The sequence below is a fragment of the Crocodylus porosus genome, unplaced genomic scaffold, assembly GCF_001723895.1.
Source record: "Crocodylus porosus isolate Cpor-Errol unplaced genomic scaffold, CroPor_comp1, whole genome shotgun sequence".
In the NCBI taxonomy this organism is placed as follows: Eukaryota; Metazoa; Chordata; order Crocodylia; family Crocodylidae; genus Crocodylus; species Crocodylus porosus.
The window spans coordinates 13,616,447-13,638,596 of record NW_017728943.1 but is presented as its reverse complement, the minus strand read 5'-3'; the positions used below and the strand labels follow the sequence as shown (position 1 = coordinate 13,638,596).

The following is a 22,150-nucleotide window of genomic DNA, read 5'->3' as shown; positions in this document are numbered from 1 at the left end:
CTGGCCCAGCCCCCACCGGGAAGAGCTTGGCACAGCCCCAGCCCACAGCTGCAGCCCACCCTATCCTGCCCCCATTCAGATCTAGGGGTACATGCCCCCCTGCCTTCCAGGATGCATGCAACTGTGGGAGCTGCCCCCCTGTGCCCCCTGGATGAGCCGCAGCTCCATTCTGCACCCCACCCTGCCTCAACTGTGCAGCACGTGCCCCAGCCCCACTCCCTCTCTCACCACAGGGTGCCTTGATCTACCCCCCCAGCCCCTTCCCTTCCCCCTCCCTTCCCCTACAACAGACTTACCAGCTGCATGCAGCTCTTCAGAAATCGGACTGGTATCGGCTGATATGCCTCCTTAAAAATCTGCTATCAGCCCCCAAAATTTCTTTTGGTGCACCCCTACTGTTTGAGACCATATATTCATGTAACTTTTCTAAAGAAATTTTATAAATGGGTCATAAGGGGCCATGGACATATTAGGGGCTCATTCTTATAGGGTTCCCAGAGGATCCTCTATAGATCAGTAAAGATTTAAGAAAACTGCTCTACTCAATGGAACTCAGTGCTCAGTCTGGAAGATCCTATTAAACATTTCTGTGATGCTTAGCTTCAGTTCTCAAACTGTGGGTTTCTGTCTCCAGAGATAACATCCGTGTTAACAGCAGTATGTGGAGATGAGAGAGAACACGCCCGATTACCTACCCATCAGCCCCGTTGTCTCTCTGCAAGTTTGTCTACATGGGGTCAAGCCCTTACCTCTCTCTAAAAGTGCAAAGTTTCAAGAAGTTAAATGAATAAAGGATAGCAAACAACATGAATGCACTTTTTGTAGAAAACAGTGATTAAATCAAGATGTCCTGACTAGAGGTGCACCAATATATTGGATCAGTGCTGATATGAAGAAAATGATTTATATCAGCCCTATGGGGCCGATAATTTGGCCAATAAATGCCCTTGCTGCGTGCAGCCGCAGCACAGCATGGATCAGAGCCGGCAGCATGGAGAGCTGCGTCCAGCTGGTCAGTTGGAAGGGGATTCATAGATGTTAGGGTCAGAAGGGACCTCAGCAGGTCATCGAATCCAACCCCCTGCCCTGGGCAGGAAAGAGCGCTGGCGTCATGTTACCCTGGCTAGGTGCTTGTCCAGTCTCCTCTTGAAGACCCCCAGGGTCGGGGAGAGCACCACCTCCCTTGGAAGCCCATTCCAGATTCTGGCAACCCTTACCGTGAAGAAGGTTTCTAATGTCCAACCTGAATCTGCTCTCCATCAATTTGTGGCCATTGCTCCTAGTTACTCTAGGGGGTGTCCTAGTAAATAAACCATCTCCTATTCCCTCCTCTGAACCCTCTCAAGATTCTCCGCTTCCCTCTGGAAGTGCGGCGCCCAGAACTGGACGCCGTACTCCAGCTGCAGCCTGACCAGTGCCACATAGAGGGGAAGCATCACCTCCCTGGACCTGTTGCATGATAAAGTGTGGTTAGCCTTGTTGATCACTTCATCATATTGACAACTCATGTTCATCTTGGAGTCAACTATGACTCCAAGATCCTTTTCAGCTGTTGTGCTGCTGAAAAGGTCCTGTCCCAGCCTGTAAGTGTGTTGGTGGGTCTTTTTGCCCAAGTGCACCACTTTGCATTTGTGTTTGTTGAACTGCATCCTGTTTTGTTCTGCTTATTTTTCCTACTTACATGAATAAAGGTTAGCAAACAACAAGAATGTTTGTTGGGAGCGGGGAGGAAAGTGGTATGGAGGGGCAGATCAACACCCCCCACCACTGTGGAAGGGGAGGGGGTGGAGACAGAGGCTGCCCAGGGGGTGGGGGCACAGAATGGAGCCATGGCTTGTTGGGTGGGGGCAGCTCTTGCTGCTGTTTGCACCCTGGGAGGATGGGATTAGGGAGGCATGTGCCCCTGGATCTGCACGGCGAGTGGTAGCTGCCTCCACCCAAGTGCTGGGAAAAGCTGCGGCTGTGGTCGTTGGTTGCGCAGGGCTGGGAGTGGAGCTCCAGGCCCCGGCAAGAAAAGCCCCGCACAGCCTGGCTTCAGCCCGCTTCACGACTGCAGCCCACAGCACCGTGCTGATCCGGGGCGACATGCCCTCTCATCCTCCCAGGGTACAAGCAGCAGTGGGAGTCACCGCCACCCCACAAGCCACGCCTCTGTCCCGTGCACCCCCCCCCAACCCTCCTGGGCAGTGCCTGCCCCCTCCCTCACTGCAGGGGGCATTCATCTGCCCCCCATACCCCTTCCCTCCCTCCTCCCCTTCCACCACACCAGACTTACTATCTGGACCAGCTGTATTGGATTGGTATCAGCTGATATGCCCCTTAAACGCATGATTTAAATTGATTTGATTTAAATTGAATCCACCCTACCTGTAAGAGCAGGGTTTTATAGAGGACATTGTTAGGGGAGCTCCGATGCATGTTGGGAGTTTGCTCTGAATAAATTGAGCCTTATAGGAATCCTGGTAGCTAAGGGAATCTGGGCTCACGTGGCACTGAGGGACCCAGACTGACAGCTGTGTGGGCTGTGCAATGCACCTGCATCTATATGCGTTCAGCAAAGCGGTGCAGGTTCCTAGTGCCTGCTGAGCTGGTAACTTGGAGATGCTTTGGACCCATTCTCTGAAGTCATCTGTTCATTTTTCAAATTGGCATTTCTGTGCTGCACCCCCACCTTCTCCCAGCACCGTTGATCAATAGATAATGGAGGCCTTTCACTGTGCAGGTCTGCTTCAGTTGGTGGTTTTAATTAAATAAACAAGTTAGGCATCTTCACTACCTCCTGCGGGGGCGGTAATTCACTTTGTAAAACTGCCGCATGGAGACAGTCTGCTTGGCATGTTGGAGAGAGACCTGGAGCAGAATTTGCTTTGTGATCCAACCCGTGCCACCTCCCAGCCTTCTACCCAGCTCCCGTAGTCTTGCTCTAGCTCCTACTGGTACCGAGTAGGGCTTGGACAGCCTGGCCCCGGCTCGGTTCATGCTGAGGGTTTGGGATCTAGTGGCTATGTGCCTGCCAAAGGGCACCCGCTTCTCTTTTCTGTTCTGTGTGCCAGGCTCTTGTGTGAACTGGCACCAGCAAGATGGCTTGGCTCTCTGCTATGCAGACACTAGCTGTTTAGGACAGATTTTTAAAATACATATCTATATCACCTGGGACAACTGATGTCTTTAGTGGGCACATGACCGCGGAGTCTCTAGCTTCTATGATGGCACTTGAAATTCAGGCTGGGTGGCTAGTGTGTGAAAGTCATTCCTATGTGCTAAGTTTAGTAGGTTGTGCGTGCTGCCTTGGTGAATAGTCCCCCATCTAGCAACACCCAGCTTGCCACTGCTGCCTTTGGGCTGTAGCTATTCTATAGTTAATTAAAAGAGTTTGTTTTTTAGGGTTCCCAGTCCAGGGCCTTTCACCCGTACCGAAATCATCTACCACTGGTTAGGTGAACAGTGAGTTTTGTGCTGCAAATTCAGTCATTTTGCAAATAGCTCTTCAAAACAAAATTCCTGGGGCTGCTCCGGAAACATAGTTTCTTCCCTAGGAGGGGAGAGGCTTACTGTGCCAGTGTGCATTAACCGTGCCCTGGTAAAGGGGCATTTGCTTCCATTATTCTGTGAATTTTGATCATAAAGATCTCTCTTGCTGTCACTTCCAAACTAACAGGTCGAGAAAATTTGCCTAGTGATTTTCTTTCTTGTTATCAGAAGCCTATGACTTTTACTTGAGAATGTCTGTCTTTTAGATGTCTAATCTTGACTGTAAGCAAGAGAATCCATTGCATTCCTTGCTAAGCTGTTTGAATGAGTGATTATCCATGCTTTACTTGTAGGTGGAATTTAACTGAATTCAGCTTTTACACACTGGGTCTGTCTTGTTACACCATTGTCTGCTAGGTTACAGACCCCTCTGTTAGACGTGATAGTTTTCACATGTATGTGCTTTTTAGATGTGAGGGAACAGAAAAGTAAGTGTGGCACCGTTATGCAGTTAGACCTGTCATTTTATTGGACCTTCTAAATCATATATCAAAAGATCTTCTCCTGCCTCCTTGGCAAGAATACCTTAAGCGACAGCATGAGGGACTGCACTTACTGCTTTCTTAAAACTAGATCCTCCTGCCACATGATGGGAACCTGTATTTTATTTTACAAGTGGTAGGTAAACCTTAATCTTAAAATCTGCTTCCCTAAAATCTCCCATTAAAACCTCCACTATAAGAATTACCCGGCAAAATGGCATGGTGAAATGGATGTATTCAGGCACACTAAACCAGTGGTGCTCAATCCTTTGGCCCCGCAGGCCAGATAAGTGGTATAGGGCCTGTACGCAGGCCAAATTTGAGCCCTGGTGGCCCAGTACCACCACCTTGTGTCTGCCTGTCAGGATTGAAACCTGGGAGCCTGGCACTGCTCCCTCCTGACCCCTGCACACCAGGATTGGGCCCTGGGGGCCCAGCACTGCCCCTCCTACTCCCCTCCCCCAATATTCTGGGATTGGGTCCTGCGGGCCTGGCACAGTTCCCTCCCATGCCCTATGTGTTGGGACTGGGTCCTGGGAAGCTAGCACCACCCTCTCCCAGCTTCCCACGCTGGGATTTGGCCCTGGGGCCCAGCGCCACCACCGCCTAGCCCTGCATGCTGAAATTGGGTACTGGGTCCAGTGTGCAGGGCCTGGGACTTCTTATGGGTCTGGAGATTTGGCAGCAGGGGAGCAGTGGCACTGCCCTCCTGCCATCAAATTTCCAGACCTGTGGGGAGCCCCCAGGGCTGGATCTTGCCTGTGGGCCAGAGGTTAAGCACCCCTACACTAAACAGCAAAACACTTAACCTGACTGGCCTGGCCAGTTTCTCAGAATGAGTTTCAAGGGGATTTCTGATCTGGCTCTTACTGAGCAAGTGTACATGAGTTGCTGTACTGCACTGTAGAGCCACTTACAGCGCAGTAAGCATCGTATCTACCTGAGCAGATACTTACTGTGCAGCAGTTGGCTCTATTTGTGAGTAAGTATGCTACCTGCAAATGAAAATAGCAAATTTACTCAAGATTACTTACTGTGCACTAGCACATGTGTAGACCCCTGATTGGGAGCAAATATGTTCCCAGGCAGGTGGTGGTGGGAGATTGTCTCCACCCAGGCTGTGGTGGCAGAGCTTGCCTTGGCAGCAGGCAGCTCCCGTGGTCAGGGAGCAATGTTCTCCTGCCCCAGCAGGAAGGAGCTTCAAGCCTCACTTCACGGTTGTGAGACCCAGGCTAGGAGATCCTTCTGTCCCAGCACCAGCTCCATGACCATGGACCTGGTATTGGGAAAGAAGGATCTATCAGTCCAGGCCTGCCATCAGAGAGTGGGGCCTGGGAGCTACCTGCTGCTGGGGCAGGAGGACATTGTCCCCTCCTGGCCTCTGATGGCGAAGCCTGCCCCGGCAACAGGTAGCAGCTTCTGGGGGCAAGGAGCAATGTCCCAACCCCCGCCAGGAAACAGCTGTCTCCTGGCCCCTGAGTTAGCACCCTGGGGGAGCCTAAAACTCCTCCTGGCTGCTGCAGGGGCCTGTTACAGGGCCACAGGGAGAAGGAGGAGTCTACTGCCAGGAGCAGCAAATCTGCTCCCCTGTCCCTGTACATGTAGACATGTGCCTGGGAGAGTTTACTCTTCAATAATTTACTCCAGAGTAAACTGCTTCTGGGTTATTTGCACGTGGAGATGTGCCCACAGAGTTTTATAAAAAGCAGTGGACTGAATAACAACCAGAATCTCCTTCAGCATTCTGGTCAGGGAATACTTGTATAATTTTTGGGGGAAGGCTTTTAATATGTATTTTTTTCAGTGACTTGCTTGGCTATTTCATTTAAAAGCCTTTTTTAAAGGTTTGCTGATACCATTTTATAGAGAAGCTTTTCAAAACTAACTTTCTGTTCTGTTGTTAATTTCCGGTGTGGATTATAGTTTTTTGTTTGTTTTCTTTTGTTTTTAAATAGTAAAAAGAGCTATTTAGAGCCTATTGGGTTAGACTCCCAATATCTTTTTTTAAGGTCATGTTGGATGTGGGAGAGGTTGACTTTTGTATGTCCTGGTCTTTTTAACTGTACAGCCTTAAAGTCCCTCCTCAACTGTTAACATAGCCATCTTTCACAGATAGTATTTTTATTGCTGTTTTTATCTTGTTAAACATGTAACTTAATACGCTTGATGTCAGCCATAAAGGATTAATGCAGCAGAGAGGCTCCTGCTGCTGGAAACTTAACTAATGGATTTCCTGAGACCAGTCTGGGATATTTTAGAGAGTGCAGTACGTTGTGTTCATACACATCTAGCATTTTAAGAGGGGAAAAAATGGATAGTCAGCCTGAACCTTTAAATACTATGCCTGTATGTTGTAGTGTGAGTATATTGGTGCTGTAGTTAGGAGCGTGCACTGCCTGTAGGCAAAGGGGAAATGTTAACGGGACCTGCTCTTTTATTCCTGCAGAGCAGATGAGGGCATTGCTTCCCTTTCAGGACTTTGGGAGCTGAGGCATGGCTTCTCCAGTGTCCTTGCTCATCTGGGAAGTGGATTCAACATTTGTTTGGGGTTATGTCTGTGAAACAAACTTCCCAAGCTCTGGTAGCCCCAGCACTTATTTGGCATGGATAGGAAGAGTGGGAATTCTGATAGATGGCTGGAAACATGGTGGTCTGGCAAGAAACTGTGGTTTTCCTAACTCTGGGACTGCAGTCTCATTCTCTCCAGTAACCAAACCTGTAACGATGTTGCAGTTGTGAGGCTGTAAAGGCATTTCTCTGAATTGCTTGTTTGGCTGCAATAGCTGGAGGTTCTTGGCTCAGTTTTTGGCGCGTTCTGATTCTTGCTCAATCTCTGGTTGATTTCTGCTTGAGAAGACAAAAACTGCAAGGTTCTGCTGTCACCACTTCTAGTTGGGAGCAGTGCCATGGAGACTCGACCCTGCTACTACTTAATTCTTGCTCTGCAGGGTTGTTTTTAAAGAATACAGTCCCATTTTCCTTTCTTCAACCACTGCCAACCAGCAGCATGTGCCCTGACTGCATGTTGCTCGCCAGTAAGGGGCTGCTAGACTATAAATTGCGCTGTCACCTAGCAATGGTAAATACAAGCAATGGTTGCAGAGTTGTTCAGCGGCGAATGGTGGAGTTGTTCCCAGGTCCTGTTGCCATCCACATGGGAAGAACTGAGTCTGGGTGTGAAGTGTCTTTTTAATTTTACATTGCAAGGTTTTCCCGTGTTTTAAATTCTGGGAATGTTAAAGTTCAATTTTCTCAATAGGCCTGATCAGGGTAGGGCTGAGCATCCCCCACCTTGGCTCTGGATTTGCAAAGGAGATTTGAGGGGGAGGTATGAGTGTGTCAAGTCTAGGTAGAAAAGGGAAATTTGTGGGGCATTTTCTTCAGCTCCTCCACCCACCCCTGGAAGGTCTGTCACAGGCTGGGAGGAGCTGTGGCCTGGCTTCTCTTCCTACCCCAGCAGATCTCTGTATTTTAGACTGTGTGATTCCCCACCCTAGCTGAACTCAAAGCAGGTGGGTGATGCCTGGGTAATGGCCTTAGTTGTAGGTTGGATATAGAGATCCCATGAGCACTGAAAATTGATGGCAGCCTGTCATGGGGTCACATAGGTGCTGGGTGACTGGGATTGAGATTGACAGAGCTGCCAATCACCAGGGCAGCTCAGGTGCCGGTTGCCAGGGCGACCAGGCGGGTCAGGTGGCCAGAAGTGGGCAGGGCCAGGCCTTTATAAACAGCCCAGGCCGGAGCCTGACCAGCAGTTCCCTTCTGGCAGCCACAGGAGCTGGAGCTCTGTGGCTGAGCTGAGCGGCCTGAGTTGGTGATTGCAGGCTTACCTTGCTGACCGGCCGCAATGATGCTAGGGAGGAGAGAACCCTGAAAGGAGGTAGGGTGGAAGCCCTGCTGGGGCTGGGAGTTTGCATTACGAGCGGGAAGGCTCTTTGTTGGTTTTGTTACAGCCGTTTGGGCTTGGCTTGTGTTATAGTTACATCGGAGGACCAGGTGAGGCTGTAGGGGTGAGAGGAGGCCTCATGGGAGCTCCCCAGCAGCTTGGGGGTTCCTGGTGCCCAGCAGGGGCACAGTGCCAGTGGGGCACAACTGATTGTGCCAGAGTGGTGCGGTGTACGGGGTTTGGACCCCAGCCCGTAAGGGCGGTGTTTTGCCCAGTGGGGCAAACGACCCAAGAAAGGGTCACTGGGCCAGGCACGGCTTCAGCCACCTGAGCCCCAAGCGCAGGAAACGTCCGGCACGAGAGACGCGGTATAGGTCCCAGAGCGGGGCGAGGCCCCAGAGGGGGCGAAGCGCGAGGAGCGCGGTATAGGTCCCAGAGGGGGCGAGGCCCCGAGAGTGGGCGGCAGGCGCGATGAACGCGGCCAAGACCCTGAGAGTGGGTGGCAAGTGCAGGAAGCACGGCAAAAGACCGCGAGAGGTGCGGCAGAGGCCCCGAGAGAGGCAGGGAAGCCCGGAGGTGGGCGATAGGCTCCAGAGTGGGGCAGCGGGCTGAGGAGTAGCACAAGAGTGAGCCAGGCCCAGGGGTGCTGGTAACGGGGTGGCAGCTACGAGCCAGGCCCAGGGGCACCAGGTGGGTGATGAGCCCAGGGTACCAGAGAGAGCACCAGAGGGCAGGGGACCACACAATGTCCTGGGGAACAGCTGCGAGGCTTGGGGCATGCTAAAGGGGTGGTTTGGAGGCACACATAGCCCTTAAGTCAGGGGTGCACAGAGATACCCCATATGGAGTAGGGGTAGGAACATATGTACCATTCACCAGGGGGATAAAGGCAGCCTCCCATCTAAACTTATTTGTTATCAAAGTCGTGGTGGGCGAGAACCTGAGGGTGCTGAGTCCAGCCTTGAGTGACGGTAGGGGGGCGCTAGGGAGTTCACGGCCGCTCCTAGGCGCCGCCCCCCGGCCCGCCCTCTACATTTATGGTCACGAGGATCGTACGCTCTTCCCCCTGAGCTGAACTGGTGTGCAAAAATTGCCAGTGGAGTTGTTCCATGAGACCCCAGAGCTTGAGTGCAGGTCCCCTGCATGACTGTGGCATATACAGACCAGAGCACCTACTGCTGTTAGACTGCAATTTGCCTGGCTGCAAAGCACTTAAGAGGATTAAAAGTCAGTTTTTTGGGGAGGGGTGACGGCATGTCAGGATACCTTTGGTCAGACCATCCCCAATCTGCCTGGCTAACTTCACACTAGGTGCAGCAGTTTCCAGTCTTTTTTCAGTATGTGTGCTGTTCAGGACCCTTTTATTTTTCTTCCCAGAAAACTCTGTGGACCTTTAGCTTTGAGGCCAGAAGGGATCTCCCATAAGGCACCCTGAAAGGGAAGGGCTCTGCTGGCTGAAAGATTAGCAGAACTGCTTGCTGCCTGCAGAGCATTGGATTTGCCTTTGATGCAGGACAGTCTCTCTGCCCCAGTGAGAAATGTGGAAAGGGTGGGTGAACCTTAATGGGGCCCACTCTTTCCAAAGGGTGGAGTCAGATCGATGAAGCCATGTGAACATCAGCTGTTGGAGTCCGCCAAATCTGAGACTTGTGCATTTAATGGCAGCTTCACTGGGAGAGATGCGTTTTTCAACCCTGCCCCCACTTTGCTTCAGAAGGCCCAGAAACGCTTCTCTTTCCAGCTTGCAATCCCCCAGGCCAAGCTGTTGGTTGTAAATGCCAGGATTGTCTTTCTTTGCTTTAAGCTACAGCATAGCACTTTCTATTTTCTGCAAAGCCTCCAACAAGAAGTCTCTCCCCCCTCCATTCTCCCCCTCCTTGGACAGACAGATTGCATTGTCACACTGTGATTAAGTTGCTTACAGAAGCCAAGATTAAGGCCGTTTTGGTCTGTGAGTTGAAAAGTATTTCAAGATTTCTAAACACCCCCTTGAAATCCATACCGAGAGCAGCAGATTTGGAAGTGAAACTCTTCCTGTGTTACCTCTGGCAGGAGGAGAAAGCACGGCAGTAGTTTCTCAAAGGCCAAAAACAATCTTTTTCCCTTTCTCCTCTTCCTCAGAGGCTTTGTAAAGTTAAATTTACTGCTATCAGAGAATAGCAAAGTCCTCTACCAGTGTTTCAAATCTCTGAACCACAGTGTACTGTTGTATCTGCTTCTTTGCTTACTTTTACAGTAACGTGCTTCAACATGACTGCTTTGATTTACAGTACCCAGGACCTTATCTACACTAGGCAAACTCACTTTTTACATGGCCTGGCAGCTTAGGCCAAGGATTTTGGGTTATGTCATGACAGTGCCTTGAGGCTACGCTGCTGCTGGAAAATGATCTGAAATCTGTTGCGCACTGCTGCTGTTCCTTAGCCTGATGTTGCAGTATACTGAATAGCTTGCATCCTGTTCTGCCAACGACAGTGTCTGGTTTGAGAGGCAATGCCCAGCTTTGGATGTCTCTGAATACACAAGCCCTGTGGCAGGGCACTGAAATTTTCTCCTTACTTTTCCTCTTGTTTTCATGGAAAGGAAAGTCATTTTGCAGACATGCAGGGGGAAGCGTTGCCAGTTCACAGAGGGCTGAACTCGTCGTGGAGATGCTCTGCCAGGAAAAAAGCTTTGGAGCCCCAGCCTGGGAACTTTGCCAGTTTCCATTCCCTTTTGGAGCGCTACAGAGTGTGGGTGGAGAGCAGAGGGCTCGCTGCTGTGTGTAGCAGCCGCTTGGCTTCTCTCTGCATTGCTAATGATGCCACAAAACTGGTCTGGAGCAGAAAGTCCCAGCAAGTGCAAAATCAGAGTTGCTCTTGATTTCAGTGGTAGCATCCGTTTGCTACCCTTTTCACTCTGAGGCTCCCAGCTGGCTCAGGGGGACCTTAAACACAGTACTTTGCACCAGATGCATTCAGAACTTGTCAATCCACCAGCACAAATACACCCCTACATCTCTGCTGTCTTCTCACACCTCTCGGAAGGGAAGGAGTCATGCTAGGGCCTTGTAGCTCATAATACAGGGTGGGAAGAGCTTCTCTTTCTCCCCCTAGGGTTCTGCTCTGTAAAGGGCGGTGGTTCCCCTTGATGTGGGTAGAAAGGTTGAGCAATACAGCCCAGAGGCTGTGATTCAGCCATTCTCTCGTTCTTCTAATTACTGCGACCCTTCAATTTTTTAAAAGAAGTTTAGTTTAAAAATGCAACCCGAAAAAAAAAAAATCCTCCCAAGAAAATGAAATTCCAGCTGTTTTCTAATTGTTTGTGCATGTGACTGTATACAAGCCAGGGAGGGACTGATGAAAGGATTGAGGAACAGCCTGCGTCTTAATGACATGTTCGGTACCAGCTCAGGGAAGGCTTTGTAGCTAAAGAACAGACTGAGTTGAAGGGAACATCTGTATAATCAATGTGGGGGTGGAGGGCTGATGTCCTTCTCTCACAAGTGCAAGGTAGCTGAAGTTTCCAGGGTAGCTGTGAAAGGGGTTTTTTTGTATTTTGTAGGTTCTAATTTTTACACTAGTAGGACGGTGGGAGTGTCTTGATTGGAATATGTTATTCAGGAAGTCAGTGATTTATGGGGTGCAGTATTGTCCCTGCTGCCAGAGGTGGTAGTCACTCACCACAGTACCTTCCAGGAGATGCATTAATGTTATGTAGCCTAGATGGTCTCCTGTTACCCAAATTACAGGTAACTTTGTGGGTAAGCTACTGAAAGGCAAACAGGTCTACAGCCCAATCTTTATTTCTTTGCACTTTAAAACATAAAAACAAATATTCATCCCAAAATTTGCCTGGCTACCCATGAGAGCACAACATAGCTTCTCACCTATACCAGCTGAGGAGACTTGAGAAGTGGGAGGAGAGTAACACATAGATTGGTAGCAGGTCTTGAATTTGGTGAGTTCTCCAAATCTCCTTCCAGTCTATGCCCATATAAATGGCTGGTTTTAATATTCTAATAAACAATCTCTGATTTGTTTCTATTTAAATTTCTTTGTTTCACTGAAACTTTTGAAACCGGACTGAGCTAGATCTCTCTTGGACTTGGGAGAGGTGGCAGTTAGTTGGGATTTATACCTTCGAAAGTAAAAGGGAGGGTTTCTTATCTCCTTTCCTTCCACTTGTGGAAGGCTGTTCAGCACTGGCCTGTTTTTTCTTTACCTTAGTTTATGCTGTTCTCTGACAAGGCTGTTTTATTTTTACAAATTATCTAAGCATCTTTACAAATAATACATTTGGTTATGTTAGTTGTTACTACTAATATTTAAAACAAAGCTATGATACAGCGTATTTGGATTATTTAATGAGGTGTACTGATGCATTGGTTTGATATGGATTGGCACTGATATAAAGAAACTTGGCTGTCTTGGAAATTGGCCTGATGCGACCCATAATTTGGGTGATAAATGCCCGTGTGTACACACAGCCACAGCACAGCACAGCACACAAGCAGCGAGGAGCACAGTACAGCTCAGCAGGTCGGAGAGCTATGTGTAGCCGATTAGTATGTTGTGGTGGAAGAGGAGGGAAGGGGCATGGGGGGGGGTAGATCAATGCCCCCTGCTGTGAGGGAGGGAGGAAGGTAGGGAGTGTGGTAGGGTGGGGTAGACGCTGCCCAGCCGGGGCAGGGTGGATGTGGGACAGAGCCGTGGCTCATCTGGGGGTCCCCGGAGGTGGGGAAGCTCCAGCTACTGTGCAAACCTTGGGACGGCACAGGGGGCATGGGGTGGGCTGGAGCAGGGGCTGCGCTGGGCTCTTCTTGTCAGGGGTTGGGCTCAGGGTGGGCTGCAGTGATGCTGTGAGGGGGGGTCACTGGGGGGCTGTATTGGAAGTCAGATCCATATCAGCTGATATGCCTCCTTAAAAGTCAGTTGTTGGTATTGGCCCCCAAAATCTCTCGGTGCACCCCTAGTCTACCTTTATAACGTCTCCTTTCAGGCCTTGTATTTTCATAGATTATAGAGTCGGAAGGGACCCAGTGGATCATCATATCCGACCCCCTGCCCCTGGCAGGAAAGAGGACCAAGGTCAGATGACCCCAGCCAGGTGACTGTCAAGCCTCCTCTTGAAGACCTCCAAGTTAGGTGGTAGCCCTAGGTTTCACCTCTTTTGGAAGCCCCTTCCAGACTCTACTGTAAAAAAAATTCTTCCTAATATCTAACCTAAATCTACTCTCCACTAGTTTGCACCCATTGTTCGTAGTTACTCCCTGGGGCGCTCTGGTCAATCCCCAGTCCCCTGCTGTCCTCCCCTGATAAACTTTTATAGGTGGCAACAAGGTCACCCCTCAGCCATCTTTTGTAAAGGCTGAAGAGATCAAGATCTCTTAACCTCCCCTTGTAGGGTCTTTCAAGGAGACCACTAATCATGCGAGTGGCCCTTCTCTGAACCCTCTTCAGATTCTCCATATCCCTCTGGAAGTGTGGCACCCAAAACTGGACAGTACTCCAACTGCATCCTGACCAATGCCGCATAGAGGGGGAGCATCACCTCCCTCGATCTGTTGGTCATGCATCTGCTAATACACAACAAGGTGCAATTGGCTGTGTTGATGGGCTTGTTACATTGCTGGCTCATGTTCATCATGGAATCAACTATGACTCCAAGATCTCTGTCAGCCTCTGAGCTGCTGAGGAGGTCATCCCTCAACCTGTAGGTGTGCTGGGGATTCCTCCTTCCTAGGTGGAGTACCTTACATTTATCTTTGTTGAACTGTTCAACAAGTTCAAAACAAATTCAAAACAAAATATCTTTTGTTAACTGTATCTCATTACTGCTTTAGTTAAACATGTGGGTGGCTGCCTTTACTTTGCTGACCAAGCTAGTTGTCACATCTGCCAAAGGCAACAGGCTTTGGGGCATTCTGCTTAGCCACGCTTCTGCATGTTGGCCTCGGCACCTTGAAAATGGCCAAGGCTAGCAACACCCAGTGCACAAGTCAAACTTGAGCATAATGGTCATCTTTTTTTAATGCCCTGTTCCCAGTTGTACCTACATTTTCCAAAGTAGTTTCCCTTTGGCATGAAAGTTCCTTAGCACGAGGGTAAAGCTTTTGAGGCAGTTTATTGGTGGTGGGAGATCAGTTGGGCTTTAGGTAATAATGAGAGGAAGGGAACATACACTGTAATGTAAAATAATTTTTAAAAAGCTCTGCAGTTTGCAAAAGATAGGGGTAGAAAAAAAGCAGAAATCTGTCTGGGGAATGCTCTCAGTAAAAAGAGGTGCCTCATAAAATCATGAAAAGTAGGAAAGTGGGACTGGAAGGGACCTCATGAGATCATCTAATCCAGCCCTGTACTCATGTTAGGTTCATCCTTTACTTAACTGTCCCAGCCAATCGTCTGTCCAAACTGCTCTTAAAAATGTCAAGGGTTGGAGATTGCACAGCGTCTCTAAGTAGCCCACTCCTGTTCTTGAGCTCCCTCCATAGTCAGAAAGTTCTTCCTAATCTCCAACCTAAATATCCTCTGTGGAAGTTTGAGGGCCACTGCGCCTAGCTCTGTCCCCTACAGCCACAGGGAAATGGCTATCTGCATCCTCTTTCGCCATCTGGCAAAAATAGTGTGAGACTTCGAAAAGTGTGTTCTGGATGCATGATTTCTTTTCGTACAACTTCCTCGCTAAAGTCCTATGCATACAAAACTGGATGGTAATCTTCGATGTGTCTATTGCTGGGTACCCAAGGTGAGATTCCAAAAACGAGCCCCATTTGAAGGCAAGTGCCTAGCACCTGCCTTCTGCAAAATCTGGCTTCCTTCAGTTATCTGTGTTGGAAACACAAGAATCAAGTTGCTTCAAAAATCACAGTTAGCGTAGGTCAGATTTATAAGCATTTGAAGGCAGGCAGCCGAAGAGGAGGACCTTTAGCTGAATTTAGTGAATACTTAGACACAGCGAAGGCACAGCTTGTGCCTGACTGTACAATAGCAGTTGAGCAGGGGTCGGGGCTGTGGCTTTAACCCGCAGGAGTTGGGGTGGTTGAGTGAGGCAGTTGGTGTCATGGGGCTTATATTGGCACAGGGAGATAAATTGAGTGGTCCACGGTTATACAGTGCTGAGAAGAGAATTCAGGTCTTGTTTCTCCTTGTGGCTTGCCTGTCCTGTAGCACTGCCCTTCCGCAGCTTAATTCAAAGATCCTACAGCCTACTTATAATAAATATGCAAAAGCTTCTGCTGCTCTCCATGCAGAGGAGAGTTTGCAGCTTGCTGATGAATGTAATGCTTAGACATAACTACCTCAGTTGGTGCAGAGAGCTGATATGCTGACAGTTGAGCTCAAATCCTGGTGAGTTAAAAGAGGAATGAGCAGGGAGTCTTGGCTAACTCCCTGAGTAGCAAGTTGGTGACATTAAGAACCCCAGCCACCTCCTGTAGGAGGTGCTTAGGACTGAAGGGCAGTGACATATGCGCGATAGGGGCTAATTTGTAGCGCACCTCCTTGTATGGAGCATGGTATATGCCAGAGTCTTGGCTTGCTCAAGTGCTTCTGGTGCTGCCTGTCTTCCCACTTGGTTGGAAAGCTGATTGTCAGGAAAGGAGGCCTTGTGGATGCATGCATCAGGCTAGGCACGCATGTTGTCTTTGCTTGTTTTGCCCTGTGTGCTGAAGACTGATCCCTTTTAATATGAAGAGAGGAGGTGACTTGCAGTCCTTGTGCAATATGTAACCAGATATTGGAGTTATTCTTACCCAGCTGGACTATCTCCGGTTTGGCTGGACAGACTGAGCCTTGTTTGGGCTTGGACAGGAAAAAGTCTGAAGAGCTGTGAGGCACTGCTGGAGTTGATCATTGCAACTGGGAGGAAAAGCAAAGCTGCTTCTGCTGGGGCTGGCTGACATGGCTGCACTCACAGTAGACTTTGATGTCTGGACCAAGTAAGCCCTAGGTGTTGTGGTGACTGTTGCATTAAAAGAAACTGGGTGCTGTTCTGTGCTGCCTGAAAGATGTAGCTGTTTTACATCCTGCTGTCATGTGGGTGTTATTGGCCATACTAAAGGTACCGCAGCAGCCTGTTCCTCTCCTCCCAACTCCTGCCTCCAAAAATAAAACTTTACTTCACAGAAAGCAATTGTGCAGTGAGTGCTGGACTCTGTGGTGGTTTTTGAGTTGTAGAATAGGTCCATCAGTGAGCGTTAAACATTTTAGGAGCATAACTTCTCAGTTGGGATTTCCAAAGCCTCTGAATGCTGAAAGCTATAAGGGATGAGGGACACGGGATGGATCATCCTGGATAGGATGATCCTGCATAAATGCTCTCTTGCTTAGCATCTTCTCTCTGCCACTGTAAGAAATGGGAGATTAGGTTAGATAGGCCTGTGATTCAATCCAGTATGGCATTTCGTAAGTTTTTAGCTACTGTCATCGCCTTGCGTGCTATGAAATACTATCAACTTCCAGTTAACAGGGCTATTTTGTTGTACTCCATAAAACAGTAATCTTTTCATTTTTTTCCTTTAAATAAACTCTCACTGAATTTTCTTTTCAGCATTCAGCGAGCCGCTTTGGTGGTTTTGGAAAACTACTACAGAGATTTCACGGTCTATAACCCAACTTTGTTAACTGCCTCCAAGTCCCGTGCAGCCAAGCACATGGCTGGCCTGAAAGTCTACAATGTTGATGGTAGGTGAGGTGATGTCATTTGCTGACGCCTGGGGTGGGGAAGAGAAGGATTTGTTCTTATGTTTCATTATTTGCCTCATTCTTACCGTCTCTCTCAGTGGAGATCTTCCATATCATGCTAATCTGCTGGCATTGGATCCCTTTACAGGTGGTACAATATTGTGTGTCCTGACTAGGGAAAGCAGCCCAGTTCAGGTTGAGTTAAGTTAGCATGGGTTATTTGAGCCTAATCCAACAGCTCTTCCTAGTCAGTGTGATGCCCACCTAGGTAGCCATGCCACCTTCTAAAAGCAGGGCCCCTTCTGAGGGGTTTGAAGTGTCCATTTAGGTCTTCACACTCCTTTCACTTTATCCCCTTAAAAACAGAGTTGATTAAACTGGCCGCAGTTTTGCACCAAGATGAGTAGCAAAGCAGTGATTCTCATCTGGGGTGCCATGGCACTCTGGGATGCCCTTTAAGGGGGCCATTGTGCCCACCCCAGCAGTGCTTACAATTGCTCTTTTGGGGACTGCTGCCCTCCCCTGCCTAGAATTACCTGTGCCAGCATGCCCCTTCTCTGAGCAGTGTGCTCTGCTGGAAATGGGTGGGCAGACACAGGGCTGGAACTGCACTTGGCAGACCTGTTTCTCTCCCTTCTCCTGTCCCCTAGCTCCCAGGACTGGTGGGCAATATCACAGGGCAGGTAGCTTCAGTTGTTGGCCTCTGAGACCCCAGAAAAGAAGCCAAGGACCTTGGTCTATGGAAGGTGGTAGGCCCATCTAGGGCTTTATGTTGACTAGAAGAGCCTCTTTGCCAGTTTGAAACTAAATCTAGACACGCCTAGCTTAAGTAACCAGGGGTTGTAGCAGTGTGTCCATGGCCTTTCATAAAACCAGGGGTTCCAGTAACCTGGGCACTTCAGCTGAGTTGGAGTCTTCTCAGCTCCTCAGGATAGAGCATCTCACAGAGGTGAGACGAACTTACCACCTGGCAGCCCTGGGAAAACAGCCAACATTAATTTTAACTTGAGTCTGGAAAATCTGAACTGCCCAGTATGTGAATGGGCTCATACTGAAAGATTCTATAAAGGGTGTGTGTTGGGATTTGATGACATAGAAGGTGCCCTTCTTTTTGGTGTGCATGTAAACAGGCAAAATCTTTGACGTACTTATTTTCAGGGAGATATGTCATTTTTGCCCTGCCTTAGACAAAAACCACTGTAGCTTGTGCTCTGCATTGTTAGGAACCCCAGAAGGCCCAGAAGTTCTACTGGAATGCTTCTCCAAACCTCCTCTGAAACTCAGTGGGGAGGGGGGCTGCCAAATTGGACAAGGAAACATCATGTGAGCAGTCACCTCCTTGCACTAACAGGTGGGGGCCAAAAATAGCCTTTCTGGTAGAACTTCTGGTCTTGGCTGCCATTAAGAAGGACAGAGGGATGTGAACTAGCAAGTGAAGCTGATGATAGGGAATGTCAATTGGCCTGTGTTTTGTCTAGAAATGGGAGGTTTGTGGGAGAGATGTAAAGAAAAATGCATTGGTTTAGCAGGGGTGAAAGCTTGCTTTCTCATTCTAGTTTCTGGGTCCGGGCTCATACTAGGGTGGGGAGGGGTTGGCATGGGAAAAGAAACTGAGGGGGCAGGATGACTTTTTGGCCCTGAAGGCTTTGGCAAAGTGCTACTTGTCCCATCAGATTGAGAAATGAGACATGCTCCTGCCCCTCTCTCTCCCTGCAGTTAGTTGTAGCCTAAACTTTAGGCTGGGGATGGCAGGAAGTCTCTTGTGGCAGCTGTTAACTGTTTATGCTGTTGGAAATCTGCGGGTCCAGGCTTTGAGAGAGGGAGGAAGAAAACCAGTACTCTCCAGTATCAGCACTGTGTGAGCTAGCAGCTTTTAGAATTATGTAGGAATTCAAGTGGGCAAAAGCAGCCTGGGGAACTGAACTAGATGGCATCATGTCTTTCTGGTGTCAAAATCTTGCAGCTTTCCAGGGCTGAAAGCAAGTGTCTTCTGCTCAGATAATGGGAACATCCAACTTCTTGGTATCCTGGAGCATTGTGTTTTTAGCTCCAGTGCTTTCCTGTACTGAACTTAAGACTCACAGGTTCCTTGGTCTGTTGGTATCAACTAGTGCGATTGAGTATCCTGGATATAGCTGGGTTTAAAACACTCTCCACCCCTGTGCAGTGCTGGTGTTTGCTGGGATACCTTTTTGGATTGCTTTGCACTGATTGGGGTGGGGGGTGAAAGAAAGGGTGGCTGTGGGCTGGGCAAGGGGGTGGGGGGGTGGGGTGTGCATGTGTGAAAGAGTGGCTGTGAGCTGGGTTTTGGGGGAGGTGTGTGTGTACGTGAACACATGCTGAAACCTGGGCCAAACAGTTATATCCTTCAGAAGAATTCCCATAGATATGCTAAATAGACTGTATAGTTCTTGCCAAAACTCTGGCAATGGAACAATCCCACAGCCTTACGCTGCTTCCATATGACAGGATCATAGGGGCATTCACTTTGGCAGCGAGGGATGCAGGGGGAGTGGGGTGGAAAAAGAATGAACACAGCTTACTGAAATCTCTTGTACAAGGGGCCGGCAACCTTCTTAAGCCTTGGACTAGAACAGCCTGGCTCCAATCTGGTGCAGGCCAGTGGCTTTGACAACATGTCAGCAACAAGGGAGGGGTTGTCTGCGCCCATGGCAGGGCCAGGCAGCTGGGAGCTGTGCTGACACTGCTTTTCCCAGCCCTCTCCTCCCTGGCTGGGGTGTGGGCTCAGTTTCTAGCCAGAGGGGAACTGGGATGGGGCCAGACAGCTGGAAACTGCACCTTTGTTTCTGCTGCCATTTCTCCTTGTTCCCCTACCCCGCACACTTCCCTTTCCCTGGCTGCCGTGCAGGGCATCTAGAAGCTGCCCAGCCTCAGCTCAGTTACCCATCAGCTGGGAGCTACAGTTGCTTTGCAGCAAGGAATGGGTTCAAGAAATGGCAATGCTGGTGCAGCTTCCATTTGGCCAGCCCCAGTGCAGCTCATTGCTGCCAGTCCCAGCACAGGCTGGGCAGAGGCAAAGCCTTCTGGTTCCATGGGCCGAATGCAATGGCTCTATGGGCTGGGTCCAGCCTGAAGGCCATATAGTGCTGGCTCCTGTGTGGTGCTGGCCCCTTATACTATTGGTAGAATTAGGGTTAGTCCAAGGGCTGTGCTGGCGGTGCCATGCATGATAAACCAGACGCAGAAAATAGCTCTAGCCCAGTTTGGGAGCTGCCCCTCCCGAGTCATTTCCTCTCAATACTGAGCCTGCTGAATGAAATCGGAAGCATTTTTAGATTCCAGAGAAATGGCTTGTCCAGGATTCCTTTGTTATCCACCACCGAGCTTCCAGCTTGCTTCTTGGAAGCTTTGTGCTTTTGAAGAGCGGGGGCAGCCCTTATTCTGGGAGCAAAATATTTTGCGAGCAACTGTCCCCTGTGGAACTAATCACTTCCCATTGGACAGTGTAGGCTGGCTCTTAAAGCAGTGTTATAGTCAGAAAAGTGGCTCCTGGAACCACATGCATTTGTGGGGGGGACTGCCTTGTATGACTTCAGATCCAAAGGCTCCACTTATTTAAACAAGGACATGGCCTTGCAGGCAGCAAAGGATCCCAGAGCCTCATTGAGCCCTCCTTTCATTTTTAAGGCAGCCCTCGCAATGAAGATCTTGTGATAGATAAATAGATGGCCATCTGTTATTGTGAAATGCAGAGCAGATGCCAGCTCCTGCTCCTGCAGCTGTGTGGACTCCACTGACAAGGAATAAAAGCTCTGGAGGCATCCGTGGCTCTTGGCCTCACGTGGAGCTGATATGCGGAGCCCAGGCTTACAATCTGCAGAGCTGTTTCCCTGACAGTAATTGCTTTCTTGGGAAGCATCTGTGTTATGTCCTGGTGGCACTGCCGCTGGCCCTGACATCCCAGCACAGCTCTTTGCTCCCTTTGCGTGTGGCTCTTTTGTTTGTTTGTTTTTTGTTGATGTCTCCATGTCTCTTGAGGTTCTTATTTTCTGTCTGTCTTTTTCTCCCGGCTCCCCTCTCCTCTTGTGCTCTCTCACTGTCTTGTGGCTGAAATGTGATGTGTGCCAGCCACCCTTGTGGCCAAGCTGAAAATGTATATAGCTGATGGTAAGTCACAGCCTTAGCCCTCTGCCTCCTCCTTTGTGTAGACTAAACATGTCCTGATGCTTTGTGGTCTCTGAAATGTCTCTCTTTCTCTCTTCCCCTGTGTGCACTGGTTGTCCTGTGTGGAGTGAAGACCAAATTCCCCCCAACGTATTGTCCCAGAGCAAGAGATGCAGGGCCTTGTGGGGTGTTGGGATGGCGTCCCTCTCTTCTGGGGACAGTAGGGAGGGACAGCCCCACCTGGCCCGCCAGTTCCCTGTTCTGGGCACTCTTAGACCTGGAATTGGAAGCTATCCAAATCTGCAAGGTTAACATATTTCTCTTCCTACCGCTGAAGGCCCTGGTAACAATGGTGCTGGCCAGTCCCGAGCCATGATAGCTGCTGCTGCCCGGCGCAGGGACTCCAGCCACAACGAGCTCTACTATGAAGAAGCGGACCATGAACGGAGGGTTCGAAAGCGTCGAGCCAGGTAATGCAACCTCCCTAAGGCAGCATGGGGAGACGTGTGATAGGACGGATGCCAAAATAAATCTGTAGGCATGCAGTAAAAAAGATAAGAATTGGATTGAGGGAATAACTTCTGTTTAGGAGATGTGTGAGAGAGAGTGTGCAAGTGATGTAAGCAGAATCCCTTCTGTACAAAAGCAGAGGAAAAAATACCATATTTACTCAAGTATAAGATGACTCCCCACATAATTATATTCTATATATGGCAAATTTATAAATGTATTATAATTTTCTAGGTATAGAATCTGATTATTGGAGGTTTGCCTTGAATTTGAACCCTTCCCACTGCTACAGCAAAGGAAAATTAAATCTGGAGGTCAAGTAGCTCCCTTGCCCTCTCGTCTCCCCCCCAACTTCTTCCCCCTAAAGCCCCTTTCCTCTCTCCTTACTGTCAGACCTTGCTCTCCTTGAGTACATGGAAGTGAGGAGAAAATTTGAAAATACAGGCAACCCCTGCTTAGCACTTCTAATTGGTTCCTGAAAAACAGAGCATTAAGCAGAATAGCAGTAAGCAAAACCTGCTGCCAGCTGTACGATGCCCGTGAGCATTATAACGAAACTCACTAAGCACTAAGTGGAACTGGGTATCAATGTAAGATGAGTGTTATCGTGAAACAGCACTAAACAAAACAGCTTTAAGCAGGGGCTGCCTGTAATGACACTGAAATAAACATACCTTTAGCAATTTGCATATAGGCAAGTAGTCATGGACTTGGTTTATCCAGACTTGAAGAATTGTATGTTTTTTGAAACTGCTGCAAGTTTCAGGACACGTTTGTATTTATTTCATATATAGTGCAAACTATACATGATTTTAGTCCAAAGCCAAAACACTGATGATTTACCATAGAGTTCATTGGGCTGGGCCCCACCACAGTCAAGAGCATGTCAAGCCATGCTGACCCCACTGCTCAGTGTGTGTCTGTACTCCAGATTACACTCCCACCTCCAC

General features: G+C 49.1%; 1 protein-coding gene across 1 annotated transcript in view; it reads left to right on the top strand.

Annotated features, from left to right (window-relative positions):
* Positions 1-22,150, top strand: part of VANGL1 (VANGL planar cell polarity protein 1) — a 60,730-nt gene that overhangs the window by 31,864 nt on the left and 6,716 nt on the right. The window contains exons 5-6 of the mRNA XM_019548744.1: positions 16,432-16,565; positions 21,028-21,160. Of these exons, the coding sequence (XP_019404289.1) occupies positions 16,432-16,565; positions 21,028-21,160 (267 nt within the window). The remainder of the gene's footprint in view (positions 1-16,431; positions 16,566-21,027; positions 21,161-22,150) is intronic.